General features: G+C 33.8%; 5 protein-coding genes across 53 annotated transcripts; 4 read left to right on the top strand and 1 right to left on the bottom strand.

Moving 5' to 3' along the window:
* The first annotated feature begins 96 nt into the window (after positions 1-96).
* Positions 97-12,396, top strand: LOC127062956 (serine-rich adhesin for platelets-like). Of its 48 annotated transcripts, none has more exons than XM_050992298.1 (11): positions 99-333; positions 405-659; positions 802-1,101; positions 2,284-2,391; positions 2,503-4,032; positions 4,249-4,544; positions 5,409-5,544; positions 5,977-6,704; positions 8,865-10,160; positions 10,593-11,618; positions 11,700-12,396. In XM_050992298.1, exons 1-11 carry the CDS (start codon positions 234-236, stop codon positions 11,988-11,990), a joined length of 6,066 nt encoding a protein of 2,021 aa, XP_050848255.1. In that variant the 5' UTR covers positions 99-233; the 3' UTR covers positions 11,991-12,396. The 48 variants fall into 48 exon arrangements, with proteins under 48 accessions (XP_050848335.1, XP_050848196.1, XP_050848176.1 ...); XM_050992184.1 differs by having other exon boundaries at positions 5,193-5,544; XM_050992060.1 differs by having other exon boundaries at positions 4,761-5,544.
* Positions 12,397-12,523: 127 nt separating this feature from the next.
* Positions 12,524-17,283, top strand: LOC127063104 (stAR-related lipid transfer protein 7, mitochondrial-like). Its single transcript, XM_050992455.1, has 6 exons — positions 12,524-13,327; positions 13,457-13,611; positions 13,690-13,955; positions 14,024-14,151; positions 14,853-14,992; positions 15,058-17,283. The coding sequence occupies exons 1-6, from the start codon at positions 12,930-12,932 to the stop codon at positions 15,435-15,437; spliced, it is 1,467 nt and encodes a 488-aa protein (XP_050848412.1). The 5' UTR covers positions 12,524-12,929; the 3' UTR covers positions 15,438-17,283.
* LOC127063111 (DNA-directed primase/polymerase protein-like) lies at positions 16,200-18,260 on the bottom strand. Its single transcript, XM_050992469.1, has 3 exons — positions 17,818-18,260; positions 16,870-17,666; positions 16,200-16,609 (listed from the first exon to the last, which is right to left on the bottom strand). Exons 1-3 carry the CDS (start codon positions 18,145-18,147, stop codon positions 16,360-16,362), a joined length of 1,377 nt encoding a protein of 458 aa, XP_050848426.1. The 5' UTR covers positions 18,148-18,260; the 3' UTR covers positions 16,200-16,359.
* Positions 18,261-18,418: 158 nt separating this feature from the next.
* LOC127063159 (60S ribosomal protein L29) lies at positions 18,419-19,271 on the top strand. The gene is made up of 4 exons (XM_050992542.1): positions 18,419-18,505; positions 18,732-18,791; positions 18,974-19,038; positions 19,112-19,271. The coding sequence occupies exons 2-4, from the start codon at positions 18,755-18,757 to the stop codon at positions 19,223-19,225; spliced, it is 216 nt and encodes a 71-aa protein (XP_050848499.1). The 5' UTR covers positions 18,419-18,505; positions 18,732-18,754; the 3' UTR covers positions 19,226-19,271.
* Positions 19,272-19,340: 69 nt separating this feature from the next.
* LOC127063137 (phosphomevalonate kinase) lies at positions 19,341-20,596 on the top strand. Of its 2 annotated transcripts, XM_050992521.1 has the most exons (5): positions 19,341-19,518; positions 19,618-19,668; positions 19,896-20,096; positions 20,175-20,324; positions 20,406-20,596. In XM_050992521.1, coding segments are annotated over exons 1-5 (525 nt in total). In that variant the 5' UTR covers positions 19,341-19,517; the 3' UTR covers positions 20,528-20,596. The 2 variants fall into 2 exon arrangements, with proteins under 2 accessions (XP_050848478.1, XP_050848469.1); XM_050992512.1 differs by having other exon boundaries at positions 19,347-19,668; positions 19,891-20,096.
* The last annotated feature ends 267 nt before the right edge of the window (positions 20,597-20,863 follow it).

Genomic DNA, 20,863 nt, shown 5'->3' with positions numbered 1-20,863 from the left:
ACTGATACGACGAACAGTCAAGACAAATTAACTGCTTCAAAGTATATATATATATGTATGTATGTATATATATATATACTTGTTTGAATAATTTTTATATCGCACAATACAACTAGAGTATCATTCTATTGAAGAAGAGCAAAGAATAACGATCGAACATATCCACTTTCGGTGAATGCTTTCATTTCGTCTTTTCGTTCTCGCCCATTATAGAGGCAAAACAAATTATTACAATGTGGAGGATCATCTGCCTTATAACTACTTTTTTAACGTTCGGATACGGTTTTTCTGATCCATCTGACAATACGTCTGAAGCTTTTCCACTGGAATACGGTAATGGAGTTATATTTTTATTACGAATAAATTTTTTATACGATTAATTATTTTATTGAAACATTTCACAGAACTTGAAATACAAGATAGTTACACCTTCCATTTGTTCAAATGCGAGGAAGTGGGTAACTTTCCTCATCCTCTCAATTGCAAATTGTTTTATGAGTGTAGTTTATACAAGCATGGACGTTACCGTCGTTTCCTTCGTAAATGCAAGATAGGATTTGTCTTTTCGACAAATTTAGGCAAATGTACTTATCCTCAAGAAAGTGGGAGACCAGAATGCAGTGGTAAAGGAATCTTAACGACACCATCACGGCCTACAAGTAAGAGAATACTCCTTTGCTATAGAAAAAACTGATTATTCTTCTGAATAAAAGCAATGAATAAAACGAGCGTTGATAAAATAAGTATCGGTGTTAATAATAAAAGTTCATCTTGCTTATTAACTTTCGTGATATTTTTTAGAACATCCTTCATCTAAAATAACTAAAGTGCCCACGCATCGAACTACTACACGCAAAAATAAAACGCATTTAAAAACTACTATCTTACCGACTTTGCCACCGAAAATAGAGTGCCTTGCGGAAGGTTTCATGGCACATCCTACGGATTGTGCGAAATATTACGTATGTATTTCGCGAATCAATAATACATTTCAAGTCTTTGAAATGAAATGTAAACTTGGGACAATATGGGATCGAGAAAAGGAAATTTGCAGCCATCGTTGGAAAGTACGAAACCCTCGTTGTGGCCCATATATTACAGGTAAAGTAAAGAAAACTTTCTACCATAACATGAAACATCGATATCTAAATCGCTTATAATTGCAACTAGTGATAGGATCTGAAACTTTTCAAATCGCTTCAAATCTGTATCGTGTACATGGTAACAACTTCGAATCTGATTAGAAGCTTAAAAAGTTTAGAAGTCTTGATAAGTCTTTAGTTTTTTGTCATTTTCGTTATTCTACCAATCAGTGGATTCACGACGATATATTTCAAATTGCTACGAATCTGTATCGTAATTTTGAAGCTTGAAATTCTCAATAATTTTGATCGTCATAAACTTTAAGTCTTGAGAATTTTGAGAGGAATTTTCTATAAAATAAAAAAAATAAGTTTGTTATAGTTACGATAATTTCCAAAAATAATCATTGAAGTTCACCCTTCCATTTTTAAAATATATGACAAATATCATTAGTAATAATATAATAAATGAAATAATAATATAATATTTTCATGTGTCAAGAAGTTAATCAGGATTCGAATGAGAAGAACTTTATATTTGAATAATTATGATAAAAGATTCGATATCTTGTACTTAATACTTTGATTCAATTCCAAGTATCCGGATACTTAAAATATTACGTTAAATAAAATTTTTGTTACTAAACAAAAAATAAAAATGTAATAGTCTAAGATTGTAGAATGTAGAAATAATCTATTGTCGTTAGTACAACGAAAGCGATAAAAGATTTGAAAATTATCAAGGTATTTAAGAGCTCTAAGCTCGGAATTATTTCAAAGTTATGATACAGATTCGAAACAATTCGAAGAATTTCAGATAACACCACACAAATTTATTCTTCCTCATGCAATAAAAATGACGGAAGATTCCAGACTAATCAAGACTTCGAAACCAACGTAAACATTTTTAAACTTTAAATCACGTACGAAGTACGTATATTTTTCATTATAAACATAAATTTGAAACAACAATAGGTATTTAATATTTAATAACTACTTATGAAACATATACTCAAGGGAAAATTTCAATGACTAATAAACGTTGTTAAGGATAATATTAAAAAATGAATAGACAGCAAAAATATATTATTTGATTTTTACTTTGAGAGGAAATAAAAATTGTTTAAATTTAAATATTTATTCAACTTACGTGCGAGAATTCATTAAAATGATGAAATCTTCAACAATTATTTTATCCCAGATGAACCAACTACTAGAAGTACTGAGGATGTTACCAAGGCTACACAGCATTCTACACATAAGCTAATAACTGAAATTCTTACGTCTACATCGATTCAACAAACAACAGGTAAAAGCTTTGACATCCTTCTGACTAAAACTGTAGAGCAGACAATTAATGTATCAGTAACAGAAACTGGTTCTATTTTACCAATTAAATAATTAACAAATATATCAACAGGTTTAACTACTGGAACTGTTACTCAAACATCAGCGCATTCTGTAAGTACAGAAGCTACTGTAACAATTCCACCTTCATCGACTGATGCAAGAACTGATAAAAGTACTGAACCTGTTACTCAGACCACAGAATTAACACCTAAATCAATGACTGAGACAATTACACATTCATCAGTTAAACCATCGACAATCCTACCAACCAGTCCGAGTACTAAAGTCATTACAGAAACTAGATCGCCTTCATCGGCTGAATCCTCCACAGACCTATTAGTTGGGACAAGTACTGAATCTCTAACAGAGACTGCAGATGTGTCAACAAGTACACCAGTAACTCAAAAAGGTTCTTCATCGTCAGAGAAATCATCGACAGATCGAGCGTCTAGCACAAAAATTGATCCTTCATCGGTAGAACCATCGACAAAATCATTGACAAGTACAAGTACTCCAGTTGGCACGCTAACGGCAAAGTCTTCTACACTTACAACAGTAACAGAAGCTGTAACGTCTTCATCCATTAAGCCAGCAACAGATCTACTAGTTGGAACAAGTACTGAAAGTGTTACCGGAACTTCTGGGCTTTCAACGAGTACACAAGAAAATGAGACAGTTCGTCCATCTTCGGTTGAGCCATCCACAGATCTTTTGACGAGTACAAGTACTCCAGCAGGCACTGTAACAGTTGAGCATTCTACACTTCCACCAGTAACACAAACAGTAACGTCTTCATCCGATAAATCGTCTACAGATCTACTAGTTGGAACAACTACTGAAAGTGTTAGCAAAACTTCCGGACTTTCGACGAGTACATCAGAAAATGAGACAGTTCGACCTTCTTCAATTGAGCCATCTACAGACCTATTGACAAGTACAAATGTACCACCTAGTACCGTTACGGCAGAGCATACTACAAGGACATCGGAAAAAGAAACAACAGAACATACAACTGTTGACCCATCCACTAAAATAATAGTTGTTACAAGTACCATTATTGTCACTGAAAATCCACAGCATCCGACGAATACAACAGAGAATGAGACAGTTTCTCCTTCGTCGGTTGAGCCATCCACTGATCTTTTGACGAGTACCAGTACTCCAAGAGGCTCTGTAACAGTTGAACATTCTACACTTCCACCAGTAACACAAACAGTAACGTCCTCATCCGTTAAATCGTCTACAGACCTACCAGTTGGACCAACTACTGAAACCATTACTGAAACTACTGGACTTTCGTCGAGTACACCAGAAAGTGAGACCGTTCGACCTTCTTCACGTGAGCCATCCACCGAACTCTCGACGAGTACCAATACTCCAAGAGGCACTGTAACAGTTGAGCATTCTACACTTCCACCAGTAACACAAACAGTAACATCTTCATCGGCTGCAACAAGTACAGACCTAACAGTTGGACCAACTACTGAAACCATTACTAAAACTACTGGACTTTCGTCGAGTACACCAGAAAGTGAGACCGTTCGACCTTCTTCACGTGAGCCATCCACCGAACTCTCGACGAGTACCAATACTCCAAGAGGCACTGTAACAGTTGAGCATTCTACACTTCCACCAGTAACACAAACAGTAACATCTTCATCCGTTAAATCGTCTACAGACTTACTAGTTGGAACAACTACTGAAAGTGTTGCCGGAACTACTGGGCTTTCATCAAGTACATCAGAAAAAGAAACTGTTCGTCCTTCTACGATTGAGCCATCCACTGATCTTTTGACGAGTACAAGTACTCCAAGAGGCACTGTAACAGTTGAACATTCTACACTTCCACAAGTAACACAAACAGCAACGTCTTCATCCGTTAAATCGTCTACAGACTTACTAGTTGGAACAACTACTGAAAGTGTCACCGGAACTACTGGGCTTTCGTCAAGTACATCAGAAAAAGAAACTGTTCGTTCTTCTTCGGTTGAGCCATCCACTGATCTTTTAACGAGTACCAGTACTCCAAGAGGCTCTGTAACAGTTGAACATTCTACACTTCCACCAGTAACACAAACAGTAACGTCCTCATCCGTTAAATCGTCTACAGACCTACCAGTTGGACCAACTACTGAAACCATTACTGAAACTACTGGACTTTCGTCGAGTACTCCAGAAAGTGAGACCGTTCGACCTTCTTCACGTGAGCCATCCACCGAACTCTCGACGAGTACCAATACTCCAAGAGGCACTGTAACAGTTGAGCATTCTACACTTCCACCAGTAACACAAACAGTAACATCTTCATCCGTTAAATCGTCTACAGACTTACTAGTTGGAACAACTACTGAAAGTGTTACCGGAACTACTGGGCTTTCATCAAGTACATCAGAAAAAGAAACTGTTCGTCCTTCTTCGGTTGAGCCATCCACTGATCTTTTGACGAGTACAAGTACTCCAAGAGGCACTGTAACAGTTGAACATTCTACACTTCCACCAGTAACACAAACAGTAACGTCCTCATCCGTTAAATCGTCTACAGACCTACCAGTTGGACCAACTACTGAAACCATTACTGAAACTACTGGACTTTCGTCGAGTACTCCAGAAAGTGAGACCGTTCGACCTTCTTCACGTGAGCCATCCACCGAACTCTCGACGAGTACCAATACTCCAAGAGGCACTGTAACAGTTGAGCATTCTACACTTCCACCAGTAACACAAACAGTAACATCTTCATCCGTTAAATCGTCTACAGACTTACTAGTTGGAACAACTACTGAAAGTGTTACCGGAACTACTGGGCTTTCATCAAGTACATCAGAAAAAGAAACTGTTCGTCCTTCTTCGGTTGAGCCATCCACTGATCTTTTGACGAGTACAAGTACTCCAAGAGGCACTGTAACAGTTGAACATTCTACACTTCCACAAGTAACACAAACAGTAACATCTTCATCGGCTGCAACAAGTACAGACCTAACAGTTGGACCAACTACTGAAACCATTACTGAAACTACTGGACTTTCGTCGAGTACACCAGAAAGTGAGACCGTTCGACCTTCTTCACGTGAGCCATCCACCGAACTCTCGACGAGTACCAATACTCCAAGAGGCACTGTAACAGTTGAGCATTCTACACTTCCACCAGTAACACAAACAGTAACATCTTCATCCGTTAAATCGTCTACAGACTTACTAGTTGGAACAACTACTGAAAGTGTTGCCGGAACTACTGGGCTTTCATCAAGTACATCAGAAAAAGAAACTGTTCGTCCTTCTTCGGTTGAGCCATCCACCAATCTATTGACTAGTACAAGTACTCCAAGAGGCACTGTAACAGTTGAGCATTCTACACTTCCACCAGTAACACAAACAGCAACGTCTTCATCCGTTAAATCGTCTACAGACCTACTAGTTGGACCAACTACTGAAACCATTACTGAAACTACTGGACTTTCGTCAAGTACATCAGAAAAAGAAACTGTTCGTCCTTCTTCGGTTGAGCCATCCACCGATCTATTGAGTAGTACAAGTACTTCTACAGGCACTGTAACAGTTGAACATTCTACACTTCCACAAGTAACACAAACAGCAACGTCTTCATCCGTTAAATCGTCTACAGACTTACTAGTTGGAACAACTACTGAAAGTGTTACCGGAACTACTGGGCTTTCATCAAGTACATCAGAAAAAGAAACTGTTCGTCCTTCTTCGGTTGAGCCATCCACCAATCTATTGACTAGTACAAGTACTCCAAGAGGCCCTGTAACAGTTGAGCATTCTACACTTCCACCAGTAACACAAACAGCAACGTCTTCATCCGTTAAATCGTCTACAGACCTACTAGTTGGAACAACTACTGAAAGTGATACCGGCACTTCAGTGCTTCCGACGAGTACAACAGAAAATGAGACAGTTCGTTCTTCTTCAATTGAGCCATCTACAGACCTGTTGACAAGTACAAATGTACCACCTAGTACGGTTACGGCAGAGCATACCACAAGGACATCGGAAAGAGAAACAACAGAACATTCAACTGTTGATCCATCCACTGAAATAATAGTTGTTACAAGTACCATAATTGTCACTGAAAATCCACAGCGTCCGACGAATACAGCACGGAATGAGACAGTTTCTCCTTCGTCGGTTGAGCCATCCACCGATCTATTGACGAGTACGAATACTCCAACAGGCACTGTAACAGTTGAGCATTCTACGCTTCCACCAGTAACAGAAACAGCAACGTCTTCTTCCTTTAAATCGTCTACAGACCTACTAGTTGGAACGACTACTGAAAGTGTTACCGGAACTACTGGGCTTTCATCAAGTACATCAGAAAAAGAAACTGTTCGTCCTTCTTCGGTTGAGCCATCCACCAATCTATTGACTAGTACAAGTACTTCTGCAGGCACTGTAACAGTTGAACATTCTACACTTCCCCCAGTAACACAAACAGCAACGTCTTCATCCTTGAAACCGGCTACAGATCTACTAGTTGGAACAACTACTGAAAGTGTTACTGAAACTTCTGGTCTTTCAAGGAGTACACCAGAAAATGAGACCGTTCGACCTTCTTCTCTTGAGCCATCCACCGAACTCTTGACGAGTACCAGTACTCCAAGAGACACTGTAACAGTTGAGCATTCTACACTTCCACCAGTAACACAAACAGTAACGTCTTCATCGGCTGCAACAAGTACAGACCTAACAGTTGGACCAACTACTGAAAGTGTTACCGGAACTACTGGGCTTTCGTCAAGTACATCAGAAAAAGAAACTGTTCGTCCTTCTTCGGTTGAGCCATCCACCAATCTATTGACTAGTACAAGTACTTCTGCAGGCACTGTAACAGTTGAACATTCTACACTTCCCCCAGTAACACAAACAGCAACGTCTTCATCCTTGAAACCGGCTACAGATCTACTAGTTGGAACAACTACTGAAAGTGTTACTGAGACTTCTGGTCTTTCAAGGAGTACACCAGAAAATGAGACCGTTCGACCTTCTTCTCTTGAGCCATCCACCGAACTCTTGACGAGTACCAGTACTCCAAGAGACACTGTAACAGTTGAGCATTCTACACTTCCACCAGTAACACAAACAGTAACGTCTTCATCGGCTGCAACAAGTACAGACCTAACAGTTGGACCAATTACTGAAAGTGTTACCGGAACTACTGGGCTTTCGTCAAGTACATCAGAAAAAGAAACTGTTCGTCCTTCTTCGGTTGAGCCATCCACCAATCTATTGACTAGTACAAGTACTTCTGCAGGCACTGTAACAGTTGAACATTCTACACTTCCCCCAGTAACACAAACAGCAACGTCTTCATCCTTGAAACCGGCTACAGATCTACTAGTTGGAACAACTACTGAAAGTGTTACTGAGACTTCTGGTCTTTCAAGGAGTACACCAGAAAATGAGACCGTTCGACCTTCTTCTCTTGAGCCATCCACCGAACTCTTGACGAGTACCAGTACTCCAAGAGACACTGTAACAGTTGAGCATTCTACACTTCCACCAGTAACACAAACAGTAACGTCTTCATCGGCTGCAACAAGTACAGACCTAACAGTTGGACCAATTACTGAAAGTGTTACCGGAACTACTGGGCTTTCGTCAAGTACATCAGAAAAAGAAACTGTTCGTCCTTCTTCGGTTGAGCCATCCACCAATCTATTGACTAGTACAAGTACTTCTGCAGGCACTGTAACAGTTGAACATTCTACACTTCCCCCAGTAACACAAACAGCAACGTCTTCATCCTTGAAACCGGCTACAGATCTACTAGTTGGAACAACTACTGAAAGTGTTACTGAGACTTCTGGTCTTTCAAGGAGTACACCAGAAAATGAGACCGTTCGACCTTCTTCTCTTGAGCCATCCACCGAACTCTTGACGAGTACCAGTACTCCAAGAGACACTGTAACAGTTGAGCATTCTACACTTCCACCAGTAACACAAACAGTAACGTCTTCATCGGCTGCAACAAGTACAGACCTAACAGTTGGACCAATTACTGAAAGTGTTACCGGAACTACTGGGCTTTCGTCAAGTACATCAGAAAAAGAAACTGTTCGTCCTTCTTCGGTTGAGCCATCCACCAATCTATTGACTAGTACAAGTACTTCTGCAGGCACTGTAACAGTTGAACATTCTACACTTCCCCCAGTAACACAAACAGCAACGTCTTCATCCTTGAAACCGGCTACAGATCTACTAGTTGGAACAACTACTGAAAGTGTTACTGAGACTTCTGGTCTTTCAAGGAGTACACCAGAAAATGAGACCGTTCGACCTTCTTCTCTTGAGCCATCCACCGAACTCTTGACGAGTACCAGTACTCCAAGAGACACTGTAACAGTTGAGCATTCTACACTTCCACCAGTAACACAAACAGTAACGTCTTCATCGGCTGCAACAAGTACAGACCTAACAGTTGGACCAACTACTGAAAGTGTTACCGGAACTACTGGGCTTTCGTCAAGTACATCAGAAAAAGAAACTGTTCGTCCTTCTTCGGTTGAGCCATCCACCAATCTATTGACTAGTACAAGTACTTCTGCAGGCACTGTAACAGTTGAACATTCTACACTTCCCCCAGTAACACAAACAGCAACGTCTTCATCCTTGAAACCGGCTACAGATCTACTAGTTGGAACAACTACTGAAAGTGTTACTGAGACTTCTGGTCTTTCAAGGAGTACACCAGAAAATGAGACCGTTCGACCTTCTTCTCTTGAGCCATCCACCGAACTCTTGACGAGTACCAGTACTCCAAGAGACACTGTAACAGTTGAGCATTCTACACTTCCACCAGTAACACAAACAGTAACGTCTTCATCGGCTGCAACAAGTACAGACCTAACAGTTGGACCAACTACTGAAAGTGTTACCGGAACTACTGGGCTTTCGTCAAGTACATCAGAAAAAGAAACTGTTCGTCCTTCTTCGGTTGAGCCATCCACCAATCTATTGACTAGTACAAGTACTTCTGCAGGCACTGTAACAGTTGAACATTCTACACTTCCCCCAGTAACACAAACAGCAACGTCTTCATCCTTGAAACCGGCTACAGATCTACTAGTTGGAACAACTACTGAAAGTGTTACTGAGACTTCTGGTCTTTCAAGGAGTACACCAGAAAATGAGACCGTTCGACCTTCTTCTCTTGAGCCATCCACCGAACTCTTGACGAGTACCAGTACTCCAAGAGACACTGTAACAGTTGAGCATTCTACACTTCCACCAGTAACACAAACAGTAACGTCTTCATCGGCTGCAACAAGTACAGACCTAACAGTTGGACCAACTACTGAAAGTGTTACCGGAACTACTGGGCTTTCGTCAAGTACATCAGAAAAAGAAACTGTTCGTCCTTCTTCGGTTGAGCCATCCACCAATCTATTGACTAGTACAAGTACTTCTGCAGGCACTGTAACAGTTGAACATTCTACACTTCCCTCAGTAACACAAACAGCAACGTCTTCATCCTTGAAACCGGCTACAGATCTACTAGTTGGAACAACTACTGAAAGTGTTACTGAGACTTCTGGTCTTTCAAGGAGTACACCAGAAAATGAGACCGTTCGACCTTCTTCTCTTGAGCCATCCACCGAACTCTTGACGAGTACCAGTACTCCAAGAGACACTGTAACAGTTGAGCATTCTACACTTCCACCAGTAACACAAACAGTAACGTCTTTATCGGCTGCAACAAGTACAGACCTAACAGTTGGACCAACTACTGAAAGTGTTACCGGAACTACTGGGCTTTCGTCAAGTACATCAGAAAAAGAAACTGTTCGTCCTTCTTCGATTGAGCCATCCACCAATCTATTGACTAGTACAAGTACTTCTGCAGGCACTGTAACAGTTGAACATTCTACACTTCCCCCAGTAACACAAACAGCAACGTCTTCATCCTTGAAACCGGCTACAGATCTACTAGTTGGAACAACTACTGAAAGTGTTACTGAGACTTCTGGTCTTTCAAGGAGTACACCAGAAAATGAGACCGTTCGACCTTCTTCTCTTGAGCCATCCACCGAACTCTCGACGAGTACCAATACTCCAAGAGGCACTGTTACAGTTGAGCATTCTACACTTCCACCAGTAACACAAACAGTAACGTCTTCATCGGCTGAAACAAGTACAGACCTAACAGTTGGACCAACTACTGAAAGTGTTACCGGAACTACTGGGCTTTCGTCAAGTACATCAGAAAAAGAAACTGTTCGTCCTTCTTCGGTTGAGCCATCCACCGATCTATTGACTAGTACAAGTACTTCTACAAGCACTGTAACATTTGAACATTCTACATTTACACCAGTAACACAAACTGTAACGTCTTCGTTAGAAACATCGACATATCTATCAACAGCTTCTAATACAAACCCTCTTACTGAAACTGCTGAGCCGTCAACACATTCACCAGTAACTGATACTCGTTCGTCTTCCTCCATTAATTCATCTACGGCTCCTTCTAGAAGTACTACTTCTGAGAGTGTTCCCGAAACGACAGATCTTTCTACACATATATCTTTAACCGAATCTGTCTTTACTACATCTCCTGAATCTTCAACAAACTTAATATCTGTTTCAACTGCTGGAACCATATCTTCTACTATAGAATCTTCAACTAATGTTAACTCCGTGAAACTGTCGTCTACTTCAGAATCTCCTATGGATAAAACAGTATGCACAACCCTTGGTTTCTTCCCGAATCCCAATGATTGCTCTAAGTTCTTCAGATGTGTCCAAGTTGACGATGTATTTACTAGAATCGATTTCGTTTGTCCCGATGAAACTGTTTGGGATCAAGAATTGTTACGTTGCAATTCTGTGTCTGTATCACATTCTAATTGTAAGAATAGTCCACCAGATATAGATGATGAACCTGATATGTCAGGGGACGATAACATGTGTCCTATTGGAAAATTATCTGGTGATCAAATAGCACTTGTTTGTCCTACAGGATTTCGAAAACATCCTAAATATTGTAATATTTTCTACCAGTGCACATCTGAGAGTAATTTGGATATTAATATTGCCTTGTTTGCATGTCCCGAAGGTACGATTTACAATCATAATGAAATGCAATGTGTTTTCGCAAGTACGGCTAATTACCGTATGTTTGGCTGTAAGAATGTTCTTTTGAATCCAATGGCTAACTCAGTTCCTATCGTGAGTATTCAATTTCTTTTCGAATGTATATACTGTCATTATAGTGTTGTTGATTTGTAATTACGTATTTTTTATTTTCAGTTGACCGTTCCATCTACACAGCTTTGTCCATCCGAAGGCTCGTTCTCATATCATCCAGGTTGTTCAAATGCATACTTCAAATGCAAACGCAATCGAAAAGGCTTACTACAAGGCTATCTCTATAAATGTCCTGTTGATTACGTGTTCTCTCCGTTTTCAAGAAATTGCGAACCAGCAAAATATTTTCCACTTTGTTTAAATCCTACTCAGAATTTTCAAACGAATTCATACTCTAGTGGTTTATATTTGACCCATCATAACATCTTTTATATTGGAAAACAATTATCTTAGATTTTTATAAACTTAGAACGGCTTTGCACTCGCTATTATCGAGAGTAATTTATTTTTATTGCCTAAAATAAAGCAATAATTTTTATAAGCTTTAAAAAAGATTATTAAAAGTTATTAAGGATGAGCGGATATCTAAAATAAAGTGATATAATAAAAATGAATTTATAAACCGTATGATGAACATAATAATCTTGTATAAATCTACTTCCTAAATCGATCTAAAACTAAATCAAAGAAACATTTTTTCTTTTCCAAAGTCAACATTAAAATTAGTAGAATATGATTGTTTATATAAAGAACAACAAAAATCAACAAGCTTTGAATCTACTTCGGGATTTTAACTTGTTAATGTCATCTCTGTTGTAAAACTTAGTAAGAATTTAGCAAATAAATAGTAATCTACTTATTTTTTGTCGTTATTTTACAAGTGTATTATATTTCTGGTCTTCTTATTTGAATATTATGCGAATTTAATGGCATTTAGTTATTGATCGATCATTTTTATTTTGACCAATAACAAAATACGTTGATAATATCAACATCTACTTATCGGTATCATCGGTATCGTTGGTAACGTTAATAATGTCGGTAACACGTCGAGTACGTCGGTAATACAGAGCGTCGTTCTTAAATAATCGAGTATGTTACGACTGAGGTTGTGCTACAATCAACTTATTGAGATTATCTATAGCTATATTGAATCACTAAAAGTTACAATTGGCTATTTAACGGAGCATGTAGATAGAAGATGTAATAAAACACGTTTATTTCATTCGTTAAATGTTTAAAGTATTCGAAAAAGAATATATAGTGATATCTTCTATCCCGCGCACGCGAAGTGAAGATTTCGAAACGATTTTGGCTCGGTAACAAAAAAGAAACATGCCACGGTACTAATACGAAGTTAATAAACGAGAGCGCAGCGTAATAATCAAAAGGATGTATTCGTGGCAACTATTCAATCTCATGTTAAAGCGGGTTAATTTTAAATATACTAATAGCAACGTCAACTTGTCCTCATTTTCTAGACGCTTTAATACTCGCATTAAATTTGGAGGTTATCGTAAAAGGATAGATTTGTGGTTTAAAGAGCAGAGCACACAGGTAGCGAAAGCATGCACCAGGCAATGCGAATTTATAGTAGCACAACGTATTAGACGAAGTATTCAAATATTTCATCTCTATACGAAAATATGGGACGAAGTGGTTCTTAAAGAAATTATTAAATCATGGAGAACGCGAGTTATAAGAAATTCTCGAAAATTTTTAGTTGGTACTGTCGGAGTGAGTGTGTATAATTGGGACCTTGAAAGAATATCCGACGAGGAGGTCAATAGGTAACTTTTCTTTTATACATTGTAACTCTAAGATAAAATAAAATTTGTCTTATGTAATATAGTAAAATGAAGTTTTTATCATCTGTACGTGATACAATATAGATACTATTGTTTATGCTTGTATTATAGTTATAGGCAAGAAATAGAGAGTATCTACAAATTGAGAGATTCTACTGTTATATGTTCAAAATGTCACCTGCGAATTGTAATTGACAATGGTAGCAAACAACCTGGAATAGAATATTGTAAATGTGATGGTGTCAAAATAAATACAAATAAAGATCGTATGTTATAAATCATATTTTTTTTATCAGGTCTATATATATTCGTTTGTAATAACTTATAGTTAATTTTTTATTTAGCAAACGGATGGCAACCATATATAGAACGTCAAGATATGTTGATTTGGAGAAAAGAGGAAGAAGATACAGGTTTATTTGCATATAAAGTATATGGATCATTCTCAGACGTCACAGCTGAAGATTTTTTACAAGTACAAATTGATATAGACTATAGGAAACAATGGGATATAACTGCTCATGAATTACAAATTATTGATACTGATCCACAGTGTACAAAATCTAAGAATCATAGTACTGATATTATATACTGGGAAATGATTTGGCCTGTATGAGTTTAAGTTGCATTAAATAGTTAAAACTTATATAAATATATTAACAAATTATATATTTACAGAAACTGTTCGCTAATCGAGATTATGTATATCAACGTAAATGGGTTATAGACAAAGATAAAAGGGTAGTAATTATTGTTAGTAAAGGAACTAATCATCCAAATGCACCTATTAAACCTGGAATTCACAGGTATGTTTGTAAATAAACTTACAAGCGTAAATTTAACCCTTATCTAAGCAAAATGAACCTGATAGACTCCTGTTATTTTAGCTTTTTTTTTTTTAATAATGTGAATAGTACTTGAGATATCCAAAAATCCATTCATATATTCTATTAATGTCAAGTTAATTATGATTAAAAAAAAAAAATATATTAAAACTTTTTTGGAAGCACAAAATTCACATATATACTTTTATTACATAAGTGAGCAATAATCTTTCACACTCTAAGCTATTCTTTCAGAAACCTCCAGAAATCTGGCAGGTTCTCAATGCATTTTAAAATGAATGATAAAAAGCGATCGTAGGATGATTCCATAAAAATGGAGCTGAAATATTCATCAATAAAATGCATAATAAACAAGTTTAGTAAGCTAAAAACTGCAACCTTTATGATTCTATAACAATTATAGTAGTTAACTCATTTATGATATCCTAATAAATAAGTCATTCGAAAGTTGTAAGTATTTTTACAAATTTACCTTGAAAACAAAGTATATCTTTACACTTTATTAATATAATATAATATATTCATATATTCTAATGGACTCCAACTGCATGTCTATTTTACATAAATAGACTATCTGGATAAGGGTTAAATAAAAGTAAAAAATCATAAATTATATGCTCCAAGTAGTTACCATATAATAATATAAGATATAAATTCAATAGAGTAAGAACATACTGGTCATACATGGTGATTAAACCTTACAAGGATTTTCATCAGCCTGGTATCGAGTTTAGCTTAACTTACTTTGATGATCCTGGTATCAGAGTGCCATCAGCTATCACTGCATGGGTAGCAGTTGCAGGTATTCTATGGAATATTATAATTTGCAAATATTTATATTGTATATCATTTATATGTTGTTTATAGGGTTGTCAGATTTTTTAACTCGTATGAGACAAGCATCGAAAGATTACAAAAAATATAAAATGAACCAAAACAATGTGACATCCAATAATTATAGTGTAATGGATCAAGATAATCTTACTGAATATGAAAATTTGCATGAAGGTTTGATTAGAACAGAAGAAGATAAAAATTTAAGAGGACATGAGATTATAAAAGAAGATAATTCAGAATATGATGAAGTTATTCAACCATTAGAATTTATGCAATCTGTGAATGAAAAAAGTGATACAGAAGAAAGTAATATAGAAGAAAACGAAGACAAAGAAAATGTTGCTAATCCAATATCTCAAGATAAAGGAGGTTTATTAAACTACTTTTTTCTAAGTAGATTATTTGCATGACAAGGAATTGTAGTCTTTATTTTAATACAAATAATTTGGAATATTGAAGCCTTTTTCATGATTTTACATGAAAATAACTTTAATTTCAATCTCAATTTAATTACAAATGTTGATCTATTTTATTAATACAATAAAAAAATAATACGTGTTTTTTTATTTTTGATTATATTCAAAAAATTTCAAGAATATTATAGAAATATATATTTACAGCATTCAAATTACTTTTCGAAATTATTTATTATTGCATTATATCTTTAGAATGCAAAAAAGAAATAAATTTGGTAGGCAGGTTTCACGACTCTGTCATTGAAAATCTATACTATTTTATCAGTGTATGATTCATGCATTTACTGCAATTGTACAAATCAATATAGTTAATGATCAATAATACATCGTATTTATGTATGATACTGAAGTATGCTATGAAAGCAAGAAAAACAAGAAATATTAAATAGAACAAATCTATTATTTTGTATCTAATTGAATCATCTAATATCAGCATATATAGTTTTCATTTACTTTAATAAATTATTTTATCTGAACAGTTATATACTGTTCAGTATTTTAATTACATAATTTCTTTTAATAAAATTCCCTTTATCTATGTTTATTAACACAACCATTGCTTTTACATCAATTTCTTATTATGTATAAATTCACTCCCATTGTAATTGTATCCATTGGCTACCATTGCATAATTTCCATTTACTTATTTTTTGATTTATACAGAGACAAAAAAATATAAAAGACCAAATGATATCATATAGTAATATTATTATATTATTATTTGCTAATACTTTAGTAATATTACAATGAAAGGTATTAGTATAAAAATAAAATCATATATTAGAGAAAATTAAACATTTTTATACTCATATACAATAAAAAAATGTGAAAAATATAATATATTTTTATTCGTTAATTACATGTTTGTTACTTCAGTTAAACAGTCATCATAAAAATATATTTCTTCTGCTAATATAGCACAAGAAATAAATACTTCATCTTCTGAATCCAATTGGAAATTGATTTCTTCAGGAAGCTTTTTAGGACTAGATATGAAATCAGAGCAATTTTCATCATGACATTTCTGATATATAACTTGTTTAGTTAAGTCAACAATCCAATAGATATTATTACTTTTGTGCCATCTACCTATATTTTCACAATACCTATGTAATATTTCAAACGAAATATTTTATATAAGTTTGTAATCATTAATTTGTAATAGAAATTATTAATAAGTAATTTATTTTACTTAGAGTGTGTTTTATTATTATCATCCAGCATTTATCTTCATAGCTTTAAAAATATGAAAAAAAGCATGAAGAAAAAACTGAAAAATTACTCGTAAATAATTCCTTAATAATAATAATAAAATACACACTCTATATAAGACAATATTATGAATTATAAATATAAGTATCAATACCTGTAACCAACGATTTCATATATCAATGTTCTTAATCGTTCGTTATATCTACATAGACGTATTTTTCCTGGTTTAATAATATTTGATATATATTTATCAATTTCAGGATACTGTGATGATGTATTATGACTTGTTATGTTCATTTGTTGCCTTTGTTCTTTGTTAGAGTGTCTTATAACCTGTGCTTCGTCATTAGCAAACTCAAGTAAAACTAGATCTTTTTTTCTTGGAAAATAAGCTACCAAAGAATTAATAAAAAATTCTAACTCTTGTTCTTTGTACATATTTGGTAATATGTACTTAGAATCAGATGAAATTTCTAAATAAGACTGTTTACCCCATTTGGTAGATTTATATATTCTGAAATGTCTATTTTTTGTATAAACTCCAACATCAATAAACAATTTTCTTTCATTTTTCGTATTAATATATATAAATAACTCTTCAATATTAATTTTATTAAAAGTACTTAAAACGTCGTGCTGTGTTTCAGTATTATTTAAATAGTTTATTATTTCTGTACAAACATATTTCATAAATCTTCCAACATGAAAATTATCTTTAAAAGCAACATCTTTGATAGCAAATATTAAATGTCTACTGAATTTTTCATTGTTTGTAGAATCCAAATTAATAATATTAGATTTATTGCACGGAAGATGCCATTCTTTTAATATAAATGCACATAAAATGTCAATAAGTGTGTTAGTCATACGTGAACCATTACTTTTAGGATTCAGTTCGAATAAAAATTCTAAGTCTACATATAACCAACACGGAGCTCTTTCTGGTATAACCTAAAATAAAATTATGTTAGAAATTTCTTCTTTGTTATAAATAAATAAAATTTTTCTTATTTTATGATTGTTATATATAAAAATGTAAATGTTTATAGAAAAGATCAATTGAAATGTCTTAAAAATTTTTTGTTTATCGTTAATTAGATACCTCGTAAGAACATCTTGATTCAGGAGGTCTATCTTTATAATACCACCAATAAACTTCGGGATGAGCTACAACGAATTTTCTAATTCCATTATCCTGTTGATACACAAACGTACAAAGCATTTCATTATCATTGGCATGTTTACTGACTACAGCAAGTGCTTCTGCTTGTTTATAAAATTCAGCCCAAAACTGTGTTGGACCCAAAATATGATCAGGCATTTTCCTGCAATAATTTATGTTCAATTTGTTTTTTAATTTCTTTCTTCTATCAATGGCTTGTAATTTTGCCATATTTTGACCATAAAACTGTTCTGGATTCAACACGTTCATTTTAATAAAAACGCGGCAACAAACTGATACCTCCCCATTTCAATACTACCAATAATAAAATTTATATATTTATATATTTATTCATTTGAATAAAATAATAATAAATTATCTTTAACTTACGAAGATTCGTTTAATAATAAAAATCAAAGTAATATATTAAATGTTAATATATTTATATTTCTTTTATAATTTTCTTTATTTTTGCGTACTACCAATAGTCGTAGAGTTGAAGAGTTTTGATTGGTTAATGCGTAAGCTAGCAATTTGATTGGTAACCAATAGATTATATGGAACGTTGTACAGATACACGTTTCTCTCCATTGTTCGTTCCTTTTCCGAAAACTGCTATACGGTTGTTGTACGTTCTTAATATGTTATTTTAACAAATCCTTTTAATCCTGTTGTTTCAAAAAACGAATTAAAGAAATATATATCTTTTAAGTTGTATTAATATTCATTTTAACTTTTTATGTTCGTGTGAATCCTAAATATTTTTAATAATGTATTTTCTTACGTTAAACATAACCTCGATTATTGTTATAAGAAAACGCATATAATATTAATTTTTCTATTTAATATTTCAGCAATTTCCTCAGTGAAATAAAAAATGGCTAAGTCAAAGAATCACACTAATCATAACCAAAGTAAGTACACGTCTATTAAATTTGATTCAAACTTCTTTAATTTCTATATAGTCTTCATATTTGACTGTATGAGTCTGATATTAAATCTTTATTATAAATGTGCATTTATATAAAAATTATAACGCAATTCTAAATCAATGAATTGTAATTTATATTATACAAGGTTTGTTGTAATTTTTTAGATAGAAAAGCACATCGCAATGGTATTAAAAAACCTAAGCGTTATAGGCATGAATCTACGCTAGGAGTAAGTGTGTTTTAATTAATCTAATTTAGATTAATACTTTTGAAAAAAAATTTTATAAAAATTGATATTATAGATGGACTTAAAGTTCTTGAGGAATCAACGATTCGCAAAGAAACACAATCTTAAGCCACAGGCTCAATTGAAGAGGGCAGAAAAGCGAAAAGCTCTTCGTGAAGCTAAAAAATAAGTTGTATTATGTTTTTACTAAAATAAAAATCTAATATTACTTTATATATACTGAATTTTTTTTATAGGTTTTATTAAAAATTAGTTTGAATTAATATATTGCATCAATCATATCAGTCTATTACAAATACAATTTATTTAATTTTTGTAAATAAATACTTGGTATTATTTTACTTATGTAAAAAATTGGTAATTTTCTAGATATTATAATATTTATATATAGAAAGAAGATAATTATTTAAGAACTGATAATATTCTCAAAATTGGAGTTTAGTTTGTAGAATGACGAAAGTAGTAAGTAACCAATATGGCTACAATAGCGAACATGGTGGATCATAATACAGCGCATAGTTTCGAAAATTCAAAAAAACCCAAATATATTTTACTTTTTAGTGGGAAACGAAAGTGCGGAAAAGATTTCATTACAGATATCTTACATACAAGGTATAGTAATTTATTCAGTGTTTATAATTACGTGCGTAATAAATTGTTAACGTGGAAAATATTGATATGCAAGATAAATCAGTATGTTAAATTATTTCGGGAATGTTTTCGAGTATACGATATTAATATTTATAAAAGATTAGTTGCGTGTAAAGTAATAGAGGTAATTTCTTAAATGTTTAAAAAATTTCGTTAATTTATTCATATTTATTTTTAACCTAGATTAGGTGATCATGAAAGTGTAATTATAAAACTATCAGGACCAATAAAAACTTACTGGTCAAAAAATGCAGATCTTGATTTAAATAAATTATTAGATGCTAGCGAATATAAGGAACAGTATCGTCATGAAATGGTCAAATGGAGTGAATCTATAAGAAAAAAAGATAATGGATATTTTTGTCGTGCTGCTATTGATATGTATAATGGTATTGTATAACAAATATTTTTATTATATCTATATGTAATAGAACATTTATGTAATAGAGCTTTTAAATACTTTTTAGCACGTGATAAACCAATCTGGATAGTAAGCGATACACGTAGAAAAACTGATATTCAATGGTTTAAAGAAAATTATACAGATCTTTGCAAAACAATCCGTATAATTACTAAACCAGAAATAAGAGAACAACGTGGATGGCAATTTGTAGCAAGTAAAAATTATAGGCTATAAATCACAATTATAGTCTAATATTTAGAATTTAAAAATATATTTAATCAATAATTATTTTTAGATATTGATGATGCAGAAACAGAATGCGATCTGGATAATTTTGATGGCTGGGATTTACAAGTTGAGAATAATGATAATGATATAGAAACTGTTTTACAAGAAATATTAAAATTAATCAGTTAATAGACTACATAAAAGATATGTAAAATGTGATATATTTACTTAACCTTGATAAATTTTTATTATACAGATTTTATACTGCATGTGTTTTTATAGGGTAATTAAAGGATAATTAAACTTATTAAATCTATAAAAAACAGCCTTATTTATTATAAAGTAAAATTAATAATGTTTTTGTTTAAAAAACTTATATAACTTATATGATACTTTTATAGAGATATATAAAGTAACTTATATGATACTTTATTATTCCTTAATAATTTATATAATCATATATAAGCAAACTTTACAATTGGCAAATATGAATACAATTAAGTTATTCAACATTACAATGCATTA

The sequence above is a fragment of the Vespula vulgaris genome, chromosome 1 (genome assembly GCF_905475345.1).
Source record: "Vespula vulgaris chromosome 1, iyVesVulg1.1, whole genome shotgun sequence".
NCBI lineage: Eukaryota > Metazoa > Arthropoda > Insecta > Hymenoptera > Vespidae > Vespula > Vespula vulgaris.
Note: the sequence above shows the minus strand (reverse complement) of the source record. Positions and strands in the feature narration are given on the sequence as shown.

Coding starts and splice junctions, on each gene's coding strand:
- LOC127062956 (XM_050992021.1), top strand. CDS start 234: ATGTGGAGGATCATCTGCCTTATAACTACTTTTTTAACGTTCGGATAC. Junction 6,705..8,864: donor CCTTTAAATCGTCTACAGAC/CTACTAGTTGGA, acceptor ACAAGTACAGAC/CTAACAGTTGGACCAACTAC. Junction 10,161..10,592: donor CGGCTGCAACAAGTACAGAC/CTAACAGTTGGA, acceptor ACAAGTACAGAC/CTAACAGTTGGACCAACTAC.
- LOC127063104 (XM_050992455.1), top strand. CDS start 12,930: ATGTATTCGTGGCAACTATTCAATCTCATGTTAAAGCGGGTTAATTTT. Junction 13,328..13,456: donor TCCGACGAGGAGGTCAATAG/GTAACTTTTCTT, acceptor CTTGTATTATAG/TTATAGGCAAGAAATAGAGA. Junction 13,956..14,023: donor ACTGGGAAATGATTTGGCCT/GTATGAGTTTAA, acceptor ATATATTTACAG/AAACTGTTCGCTAATCGAGA.
- LOC127063111 (XM_050992469.1), bottom strand. CDS start 18,147: ATGAACGTGTTGAATCCAGAACAGTTTTATGGTCAAAATATGGCAAAA. Junction 17,667..17,817: donor AATCAAGATGTTCTTACGAG/GTATCTAATTAA, acceptor ATTTTATTTTAG/GTTATACCAGAAAGAGCTCC. Junction 16,610..16,869: donor TATGAAATCGTTGGTTACAG/GTATTGATACTT, acceptor AATATTACATAG/GTATTGTGAAAATATAGGTA.
- LOC127063159 (XM_050992542.1), top strand. CDS start 18,755: ATGGCTAAGTCAAAGAATCACACTAATCATAACCAAA. Junction 18,792..18,973: donor TCACACTAATCATAACCAAA/GTAAGTACACGT, acceptor GTAATTTTTTAG/ATAGAAAAGCACATCGCAAT. Junction 19,039..19,111: donor GGCATGAATCTACGCTAGGA/GTAAGTGTGTTT, acceptor TTGATATTATAG/ATGGACTTAAAGTTCTTGAG.
- LOC127063137 (XM_050992512.1), top strand. CDS start 19,532: ATGGCTACAATAGCGAACATGGTGGATCATAATACAGCGCATAGTTTC. Junction 20,097..20,174: donor TGCTATTGATATGTATAATG/GTATTGTATAAC, acceptor AATACTTTTTAG/CACGTGATAAACCAATCTGG. Junction 20,325..20,405: donor TGGATGGCAATTTGTAGCAA/GTAAAAATTATA, acceptor AATTATTTTTAG/ATATTGATGATGCAGAAACA.